The following is an 11,474-nucleotide window of genomic DNA, read 5'->3' as shown; positions in this document are numbered from 1 at the left end:
TAATCCTTCTTTCGATGTTAAATTACGCCAAATGATCCGACAGAGGAGATACCCGCCCCTACAGCAGAGTGTGTTATCGCGCCACTTCCGTCACTGGGAAAGCAAGACTGCCTCAAATCGAATGCGCCTCGCCGATTAAAGACGAGGCGAGGTGAGCCGGTCAGTCTGCACGTCGTTTTCAGGCTGCCTCCCGCATCCATTTAAGTGAATATCGGTCTGGTACCCGTGCTGCCAAACATAAACGCCACTCAAACATGTAGAAAACGCTCTCACACCTGAACCTGAGATTTGCTCTAGACTCAGACAGAAGGGTATAGTGATGCCTTCCTGGGGGGGGGGGGGGGGGGACAATGCCGACCCTATAGAGAAACGGGAAGAGGCAAAGGAACATGAAAAACGAACCGACAAAGGACATGCAGAAGGGTACTAGGACCAGCTGTTTTTCTACCTGTAAATAATTACGCAACGGCACAGGTATTTGGGAGGTGGGGGGATGTTAAAATCGAACTACAACAGCATCGCACACACTGCTGCAGCCACAGTAAAGGCAAGGGAAAAATGTGACGACCTGAGTTCTCGGCCAGTTAGCGTCGTTATCACCACTGGCCGCCCTTTCCCTATACACGTTATATTTACTTACGATGCCACTTCTGGAAGACGAAGACCGAATTTCAGAAACCGTTTCTCGTTGTCGTGTTTACGTGTTTTAAGGCCTTAACTGGTTTTATTAGGCCGGTCAAACGCCGAATTTCCGATCGTCGTCGTTCTACTGAAATGGCGCCTGGAAATCGATTGTTGTGATTGTCATAACGTCCTTCGCTAGCGAACACAGTGCTCTCTGGTTTTTCAGTGGTGGGGGAAAGCTAGTGGCGTCAGTAAAGCCTACTTTCACTTTGAGTGGCAGGACAGAAGGTGGCACCACTGCAGTACCGTAACTCCACCTAAAACTAAGGAAGCATGCAAGGAATATTGGGTTAAGTCCCGTCCACATCGAGGTCATTAGAGACCGAGCAGAAGGTCGGATGCTGTCAAGAATGGGGAAGGAAATCGGCCGTGCCCTTTCAAAGGAACGGTGCTGGCATTTGCCTGCGACTATGTAGGAAAATCACGGAGAACCTAAATCTGAATGGCCGGACGCGGATGCCGAAAACTAGGTATTCCCATTCGCAGTTGTGGTGGGACTACGGTGTACTGCGAGCACTGATGTCACTTCAGTGGCGCGTGTGAACGCGGCTCGAAGTGCGAAGCACGCGGCTGTGGCGTGACACGGTTCGGCGGTGGGGCAGCTGCGTGGCGGCGACGTGGCCTTGTGGTGAGTTACAGCTCAGCGCCATGTTGAAGCAGCGCGAACACAGATGGCGTGCCGGAGGCGCGTCCCATACTCGTTTGCGCCACGTCCTTGCGTACTATGCAGTCACGAGTGGCGCTGGGAAGCGACGCCTGGCGGAGACATCCGAGTGGCGCGCTACTGTTTTCGTAGATCCGAACCGTCAAAATGCGAGACGATGTTGAGTTTAATGAAATGTTTTGTGAATTAATAGAAACATATCCTCAACTGTACGATTACACTCGACCAGATTATAGCAATCGCAGTGTACAAGATAAGGCGTGGCGGAAGATTGCTGCACAACTAAACGAAACAGGTCAGTCATTGATAATGAGTAATAGTATTATACTTCGCAAGGCGTGGTGAAAATTATGGAAACACCAAAGGTGCAACACATTACCAAGCCTAACACGCTGTACGAAAACTGTTGGCAGTCAAACAGCTTCTGTAAAGTTTGGAAGGTAGGAGACGAGGTACTGGCAGAAGTAAGGCTGTGAGTACCGGGCGTGAGTCGTGCTTCGGTAGCTCAGATGGTAGAGCACTTGCCCGCGAAAGGCAAAGGTCCCGAGTTCGAGTCTCGGTCGGGCACACAGTTTTAATCTGCCAGGAAGTTTCATATCAGCGCACACTCCGCTGCAGAGTGAAAATCTCATTCTGGAAACATCCCCCAGGCTGTGGCTAAGCCATGTCTCCGCAATATCCTTTCTTTCAGGAGTGCTAGTTCTGCAAGGTTCGCAGGAGAGCTTCTGTAAAGTTTGGAAGGTAGGAGACGAGGTACTGGCAGAAGTAAGGCTGTGAGTACCGGGCGTGAGTCGTGCTTCGGTAGCTCAGATGGTAGAGCACTTGCCCGCGAAAGGCAAAGGTCCCGAGTTCGAGTCTCGGTCGGGCACACAGTTTTAATCTGCCAGGAAGTTTCAGCTTCCAGTCGTCTCGGAATGAATAAATACAGGACGTGTTCTGTGTCGTTTTCAAGGGAAACTTACGCCATTCTTCTAGAAAAATAGTGTCAAGTTCGGGATGGCGATCACGCACCATTCTCTTCAAGTCCACAGCTCGTGGTCTAGTGGCTAGCGTTGCTGCTTCTGGATCACGGGGATCTACATCTACATACATACTCCGCAATCCACGATACGGTGGGTGGCGGAGGGTACCTCGTACCACAACTAGCATCTTCTCTCTCAAACAGAACGAGGGACAAATGACTGCCTATATGCCTCTCTACGAGCCCTAATTTCTCTCATTTTATCTTTGGGGTCTTTCCGCGAAATGTAAGTTGGCGGCAGTAAAATTGTACTGCAGTCAGCCTCAAATGCTGGTTCTCTAAATTTCCTCAGTAGCGATTCACGAAATGAACGCCTCCTTTCCTCTAGAGACTCCCACCCGAGTTCCCGAAGCATTTCCGTAACACTCGCGTGATGGTCAAACCTACCAGTAACAAATCTAGCAGCCCGCCTCTGAATTGCTTCTACGTCCTCCCTCAATCAGACCTGATAGGGATCCCAAACGCTCGAGCAATACTCAAGAATAGGTCGTATTAGTGTTTTATAAGCGGTTTCCTTTACAGATGAATCACATTTTCCCAAAATTCTACCAATGAACCGAAGACGACTATCCACCTTCCCCACAACTGCCATTACCTGCTTGTCCCACTTCATATCGCTCTGCAATGTTACGCCCAAATATTTAATCGACGTGACTGTGTCAGCGCTACACTTCTAATGGAGTATTCAAACATTACAGGATTCGTTTTCCTATTCATCTGCATTAATTTACATTTATCTATATTTAGAGTTAGCTGCCATTCTTTACACTGATAACAAATCCTGTCCAAGTCATCTTGTATCCTCCTGCAGTCACTCAACGACGACACCCTCCCGTACACCACAGCATCATCAGCAAACAGCCGCACATTGCTATCCAAATGATCATTTATGTAGATAGAAAACAACAGTGGACCTACCACACTTCCCTGGGGCACTCCAGATGATATCCTAACCTCTGATGAACACTCACCATCGAGGACAACGTACTGGGTTCTATTACTTAACAAGTCTTCGAGCCACTCACATAGTTGGGAACCAATCCCATATGCTCGTACCTTAGTTAGGAGTCTGCAGTGGGGCACCGTGTCAAACGCTTTCCGGAAGTCAAGAAATATGGCATCCGTCTGATACCCTTCATCCATGGTTCGCAAGATATCATGTGAAAAAGGGCGAGTTGCGTTTCGCAGGAGCGATGCTTTCTAAAGCCGTGCTCATGCATGGACAGCAACTCAAGGAAATTCATTATATTCGAACGGAGAATATGTTCGAGAATCCTGCAACAAACTGATGTTAAGGATATTGGTCTGTAATTTTGGGGGTCCGTCTTTCTACCCTTCTAATATACAGGCGTCACCTGTGCTTTTTTCAGTCGTTTGGGACTTTACGTGTGACGGTCTTGGCTGCAGATTTCTAGACTTACGCTATTGGGTGGGGAATTGTAGGACGCCCCTAGATAGGTCAGGGGTGCACTACACAAAGGAAGCGGCTACTCGGGTAGCAGAGTACTTGTGGTGTGCACATGGGGTTTTTTTAGGCTAGGCAGTAGTGCGAGGTGTCCTGATGAACACTCACCAGTCGACGTGCAGGCAGGGAAATCAGGACGCGCTCAGTGTAAAGACACTTCAGCTATCAAGATATTAGCAGTAAATTTTCAGAGTGTTCGGAATAAAGTTCCTGAATTTACTGCCCTCCATGAAGCGTATGGCGCGCAAATTATTCTCGGGACTGAGACCTGGCTGAGCCCTGAGATAGGAAGTTCTGGGTTCGAATCCCGGCCTTGTTGGGGATTTTCTCTGGCTGGGACTGAGTGTTTGTGTTGTCCTCACCATTTCATCATCATCATTCGTGACAGTGGCTAGACTGAATTGAGTAAAAATTGACTGTGTAAAAAGTGGGACTTTCTATGGGGGCTGCTGATGACCGTGCAGTTGAGCGCCCCACAAACCAAACATCATCATCATTTTCTCCAAAGTAGACCACAAAGACTCAGTAATATATAGATCTAGTGATTGTAGTGGCCAAGGGAGAGAAGAAAATTCATCCTCAAGTTCACCTCACATATCCAGTCCCGGATGATGCGAGCTGTGTCGTCTTGGAACACAACATGTCTATTGGGGAACAAACATTTTACCATGGGATAGACTTCACCAGTGAAAATGGTCACATAGCCCTTGGCAATAATACGATCTTGAAGAGCAACAATGGGGCCCACGAAATTTAACGATATGGCTCCCCAAATCATTACCGAATCACCGCCATGTCTCATTCTTGGGACGTAAACTCAGCGAGAAGTTGTAAACAGGGGATACAAGGGTCATCTGACCAACTGAGGTTCTTTCATTGGCCCACAGTCCAGGTTTTATGGCGTCGGCACCACAGTTTCTTGTTAATGGAACTTGTGTCACAGATCAGTGGATTTGTAATTTCAACTCGCCCTTAAATTCCCTGTTTGTGAACACTTTTCTGACGACGACTGACACTTGTCACGTATTGTGGACATCGTTGATGAAAATACAACAATACAAACTGCAGGCTTCGCTAGCAGCTGCCTTTATGCTGTGCGCAGCTCGTGGTCGTGCGGTAGCGTTCTCGCTTCCCACGCGCGGGTTCCCGGGTTCGATTCCCGGCGGGGTCAGGGATTTTTCCTGCCTCGTGATGACAGTGTTGTGTGATGTCCTTAGGTTCGTTAGGTTTAAGTACTTCTAAGTTCTAGGGGACTGATGACCATAGATGTTAAGTCCCATAGTGCTCAGAGCCATTTGAACCAAGCCTTTATGCTCAAACACGCATCTCTCGCTGTTTCCATATTTTTCTTCACCCCTTTATATGTTGCATAATTACTAGAGATGCCCCTACCCTTAGAAGTGCACCCTTGGCTGATACTAAATAGCTTTATTCTCCTTTCTAGTGATCAACTGTAAGGAGAGATGGAAAAATATAAGGGGACGATACAGCAAATATAGAAAAATAGTTCGCTCATCTGATTCTGGAGCTAAACAAGTCGCAGAATACTACCTAGCATCACGCCTTCTCTTCTTGGACAAGTTTTTAAAAACAAGACCTGCGAAGGGCAACCTTGTCCTCGAAAACACTAAAGTTGAAGAAGTAGACGACAGTGTTTCAGTTGAAGCAGAGTATCGTGATCTATTGCGCGAAGATTCCTGTTCTTCCTCATCGGAACTGTCTCCTCCTCTCCGACAAGGTACATCACGTATGTCGCCTACACCACCTGCAGTTGCTAAATGCGAAGATAACAGGAAGAGAAAAGCAGGCACTGACGTGCAAGATGCGAATGAAAGTGCTTCTAAGTATTATCTGGACACGCAAAATTTGCTAGAACATAAGCTGGCGAAAGTAGGTGAACTTGACGCAGATATGGCTTTTCTCCAAAGTTTGCTTCCGGATATGAAGGCAATGACAGCTCAGCAAAAACGGAAGTTCAAAATTGGTGTTTTAAAGCTGTGTGACGAGCTTCTGGAGCAGCATTCTCAGGTCCGTCAACCTCCTTTACCCTCACACAAGTGACACGTGTGTTAACAGCTGACAAACGGATCTTCCGACCGTTGCTAGGGGCGTTTGAGGCGCCACAGGATTAGCCAGAACTAACTGAGTGAATTACAAAGCATCAGTGGTAACTGAATGCTTAAAGCAGTTTCATGCGATAGAAATATTTCATATAGAAAACAGTTAGTTTCAGTATATTACTGAAATGTGAAGTGCCTAAACAATCATTTTGTAATATTGCTGGAAATAAAAAGTTATCCATCGCAACATATTGTTATTCTGATTATAAGTGTTTAGTGAATGAAATATCTATCTTGAAAGTGAATCTCAGACCGTTCCAAAAAGTACAGAATGTGCAAAGATATTCTGTAACTTACTGTGCAGTTGTCTGTCATGCTCGTAACTACCTGAACAGATGGTTTCCTTGCGCATTGACGTCCCCTGAGGTGCAGAAGTGGAAAGAAAAGGGGACCAAAGGGACATGTAACAGAAAGAGGGCGCTGGAAGGGGGTGGTTGTCGTCTGGGGCCGGTCGGAATGGCCGAGAGGTTCTAGGCGCTACAGTCCGGAACCGCGCGACGCTACGGTCGCAGGTTCGAATCCTGCCTCGGGCATGGATGTGTGTGATGTCCTTAGGTTAGGTAGGTTTAAGTAGTTCTAGGTTCTAGGGGACTGCTGACCTCAGAAGTTAAGTCCCATAGTGCTCAGAGCCATTTGAACCTTTTTCTCGTCTGGGGCGGGCGTTTCGTTTTCGATTTGCTAACAGCTCCACTTACTAATGGACAAAACTGAACCTGAATTTAATTTTCTAAATTTTGCTACCGTAACATACGACAGCTAAAACCAACACCATTCATTAATGTGATATTTAGGAGTATATTACCAGTTAGTTCGAAGATTTGACAATAACAAGTGGATCAGATGGCTCTGAGCACTATGGGACCTAACTTCTGAGGTCATCAGTCCCCTAGAACTTAGAACTACTTAAACCTAACTAACCTAAGGACATCACACACATCCATTCCCGAGGCAGGATTAGAACCTGCGATCGTAGCGGTCACGCGATTCCAGACTGTAGCGCCTAGAACCGCTCGGCCACTGCGGCCAGCGTGACAATAACAACTTAAAAATGCCATATAACTACGAAACTGTTTTAAATATATTTTTTAACAATTAAATTCATTTTGCAAAAACAGACATAATGTCTTATGGGATAACAGCAATCAGTGATTTTATAATGTTACTTAAAATCCGTCTTGATTGCAAAAATTTTTTTGTTATTCATATGACCGGTTTCGGTTCATTCAGAACCATCTTCAGATCTGATATGTGACGTAGCATGTGAAAGTTGCTGGATTTGGACGGGTTACTCCTGTAACTGAAATATCAGATCTGAAGATGGTTCTGAATGAACCGAAACCGGTCATATGAATAATAAAAAATTTTTTGCAATCAAGACGGATTTTAAGTAACATTACAATTGAATTCACGTCCACGATCCGCTATATGGTCTCTTTAGAAGTCAGTAAGCGCGCACAAAGCGGAATAAGGCAGATTCGGTCAAAGTTCCGACGAGGAAAATAACGAACAGGCACGGCAAGGACAAGGCTTTTTAGCGCCAGCGAAGCGTCTACGTAGAGACTGACGTAGCTGGGTGTTCGATGCGGCACGTTATGCCCTTATTAAGCATGGTGTAAGTCTGTGGCATCTGCTCAATGCATTTTGGAGAGCATATTTTCTCACAGTGACCGGGGGAAAGAGTTAAGAATTCAGAAGTGGATTCTTCCCATCATCTATAAATGAACGACTACTATTGTGTCTCATTTGTGACAAGAAGTTTTCAGGGGAAGCTGTAACGACTTGCAGGCTAAGTTATAATCTTGGAAAATGACTTTCTGACAAAGTGAATGTTCCTATTTCATTTTTTAAGCATTAACAGCGAAGTATGAGCAACACATTGGAGGGAAGTTACTCGAAAAATCTGCTCTCAGAGCTGAAGCCACCTTGCATTGTATAGAATCTCATTATTAATTTTAAATGCGGAAAATCTCTGGGAAACACATCTACTGACCACAGTTAAAGAAACTGCCGATGCTATGCTGGGTAGCCGCAACTGTCAGTATGAAATCAGTTCCTTTGAGTGACTGATTTAGGTTCACGAAGTGGAAAATATCAGATTTTACCAAAGTACGTTGAGTAATACCAACGCATGACTTAGTTAAAATGTCAATATTATTAGTAATATTTGTGGACAGAATCCAAAATAAATTACAGTTGTCTATAAATTCTGGCAGTGATGGAGCTTCTATTCAAGGTAAACACTGACTGAATTTAAAGTAGTAAGAATTGTGGTGGGGATGAAGTGATTATTTTTATTTTATTTATTTGTTTATTTATTTGAAGGTAGGTGGAGATGATGGGCGGTGGTGCGGGAGACGCTGGTCCCCACGTGTAAACAAGGCCTTACTCTGGCTCAGAATCCATAGCATAACGTGTATTGATACTTGAATAAACGCAAATCAACATACATCTACTAAAACCAAAACTTTCCCACTACCTAAGTTCTTCACCAAGGGAACACACTGTCTGTCTGTGACTGGGTGCTGATTCTAACTTAATGTAAAACACAGCAAACCTCGCGTATTTTCTGAACAAACGGCGATCATCAACAGATACATCTGTATGCAATAAATGCGAATGAAAAATAAATACCGAGAATGTTGTATCGCCGTTAATAATAGTACTCATTTGCTATAATGAGCACAGTGTCGAAAGATAATGAGCCTGCAAAACTATATCTGCAGTAGGAAGTTATTTAAAGAACGAAATTAATATTAATTTTAGTTCTGAGCCGGCCGCTGTGGTGAGCGGTTTTAGGCTCTTCAGTCTCGTACGGCGCTGCTGCTACGGTCGCAGGTTCGAATCCTGCCTCAGGCATGGATGTGTGTGATGTCCTTAGGTTAGTTAGGTTTAAGTAGTTCTAAGTGTAGGCGGCTGATGATCTCAGATATTAAGTCCTGTGGTGCTTAGAGCCATTTGTAACATTTTTTTAGTTCTGAAAATAACTGAAAATTTCTATTCAAAACTGAGTGGAATTTCAGTTACCTACAGCTACATAGATAAGATACGCTTCATACAGTTAACATTCGTTAGGCACTAACAGTCGCAGTTTTGAATTTTCGTTTGCCAGTCGATTACGACTTGTAGTATTTAAAAGTACCACAGTACACAAAGAATAAGTACATTAATATATTTATAATTTGATTGAAAATCCATGCTACGCGTCAAACGCTCTCTATTGCTCACGATGGATACCATACGATCACCACAATTGTGCGGTGATCAGCACATCCTATATTCTAGATCAACGATCTTAATATCAGTTAACGCCAAGAAAGTGCAATAATATATTGCTAATTTAATTTGACAGTCCGCGGTACCCACAGCAGTTCGCACTCTTCACGTTACTATCGGATTTTTTTACTATGGAGACCTGGGTGTAAGCTTTAATTACAAACGAAGCAATAAGTCTATTGCAACGTGAGTTATACCAATGTTTTTTCTTGTATTATTCTGCATTACGCTCTATAGAGCAATTTTGTTTTATAGTTCAATATGTATTTTTTATTTTAGATTGCAGATAGGATTGTCCGGTTTTTACCATTTTCGCTAGGAATTGTTAACTTTAAAACTGTATATCTTGAAATGTATTTGTCCAATGAAATTTCCTGGCAGATTAAAACTGTGTGCCTGACCGAGACTCGAACTCGGGACCCTTGCCTTTCGCGGGCAAGCACTCTACCGGCTAAGCTTTTCAAGCTCGACTCTCCGAAGTTTGGAAGGTACGAGGAAGACGAGGTACTGGCAGAATTGAAACTTTCCTGTAGGAGAGCTTCTATGAAGTTCGGAAGGTAGGAGACTAGGTACTGGTAGAATTAAAGCTATGAGGAGAGTTTCTGAGTTGGGATTGGGTAACTCAGTCGGTAGAGAGCCTTGCACGCGAAAGACAACGGTCCCGAGTTCGAGTCTCGGTCGGGCGCACAGTTTTAATCTGCCACGAAGTTTCATATCAGCACGCAGAATGAGAATTTCATTCTGGTACTTGGAAATTTTAATAGGTTATAGGCATGTAAATTTGTAGTGGAAATCTCAAGTTGCAGAATTTTTCTGTCAGCCAAAAAAAAAAAAAAGTTCTTATAATTTTTGTAAAGTAACTTTTTCTCAACCTAGGATAAACATATAATAGAAAGCGTGGGTTTATTCTGAAGATATCTTTCGTTGTTGTGAGGAGTTGCAACCACTGTGACCGTACAGTGAGACGAGGGTTTTATAAAGAGTAATATTGAAGAGCGGTTGTGTGCGTATTGGAACGCGCGAATAGCGGTACACGCGGCTGTGATGTGTTGCCGTACTGTCATCTAACTCCGGGCGATTTGGAAAGGAAGGTCTGTTTGCTATTGTTACTGATCGTCTCCATCGTGGTAGCTACATAGTTTTAAGCTCTACTTCTTTCTTTGGATGTGAGGGTTAAAAAGTAGTGGATAGCATGCTCCCTGTGTACCAGGTGTCACACTGTCTCGGAATATCGTTGTCAGTCTAAAGAGTAGGAGCTGCTTCAGAGGTGAATGATAAAATATGTCACGCAACTCAAGAAAAACAACAGAGTGTTTGTCTAGGGCGTCCGAAAATTCAACTCGATAATTTTACTTGATGCACAATACGAAGAACTATTCACAGTTTTTAAATGAATTAGATATTCTCCACAATTAAAAACTTCCAACTTAAACTGATAGAAAATATGGCAGATTATCCCAATGTTTCAGTATTCCTTCTAAAAGTAGTTAAAAGTTTGGGATATAGTTTGAAAAAAAGTTTACTGGAAACCAGTGCTAATGGAGCCTGTGACAGGTGCTGTATCCCCACATACAGTACGTCAGAACAATGAGTGAGCTCGGCTTATTATGAAGAATGGTTCAAGGAAGTCCTGAGTTTATTGTCTTAGAGGTGAGCCGTTGTTACAGATCAAGTGCCATATCATACGATGGTCGATCGTTCAACTAAAAACCAGAGTATATCATGACTGGAAGGTGAAATCATATCTTGGATAGCATCAAAAAATATTTCGCTGCAACCTAGAGTTGACAGTTTTAGCAAACTGACACAGGTAGCGATGATATTCCTAGCCAGGCCTTATTTTCAGATACTAGTGAAAAAGATGGAACAAGTAACTGACAACTTCGACTAGATGTAAAATTTGTTTGGTTGCCAGTGGCTCACTACGAGCTTAATTTAATCGAGCTCATAGGGGCGTTTGTAAAGAGTAGAGTATCAAAAACGAATACGGCTAACAGCTTAGGATACGGTAGAGATATGGAAGCACTTAAAGCTTTAAGCCGAGATACGCTACGTGCTGAAACTCCAGAACTCTGTAGAAAGTGTATTAAACACGGCATTAAAATTGTAAACATCTATAAGTAGAAAGATTATGTGTCTGAAAATGTCCCTCATATCGAGCCAGTCATAATCAACATGAAAGACAGCAGTCCCATTTCAAAGAAACTTTGTGATTTTTCAGATGAATATTGGTAGCTGCAATTACTT

At 43.9% G+C, this 11,474-nt stretch overlaps 1 protein-coding gene across 1 annotated transcript; it reads left to right on the top strand.

Moving 5' to 3' along the window:
* Positions 1–1,425: 1,425 nt before the first annotated feature.
* On the top strand, positions 1,426–6,084 carry LOC126101228 (uncharacterized). Its single transcript, XM_049911918.1, has 2 exons — positions 1,426–1,643; positions 5,279–6,084. The coding sequence occupies exons 1-2, from the start codon at positions 1,496–1,498 to the stop codon at positions 5,893–5,895; spliced, it is 765 nt and encodes a 254-aa protein (XP_049767875.1). The 5' UTR covers positions 1,426–1,495; the 3' UTR covers positions 5,896–6,084.
* Positions 6,085–11,474: the final 5,390 nt, after the last annotated feature.

Source organism: Schistocerca cancellata, chromosome 9, assembly GCF_023864275.1.
Source record: "Schistocerca cancellata isolate TAMUIC-IGC-003103 chromosome 9, iqSchCanc2.1, whole genome shotgun sequence".
Classification (NCBI taxonomy): domain Eukaryota; kingdom Metazoa; phylum Arthropoda; class Insecta; order Orthoptera; family Acrididae; genus Schistocerca; species Schistocerca cancellata.
Note: the sequence above shows the minus strand (reverse complement) of the source record. Positions and strands in the feature narration are given on the sequence as shown.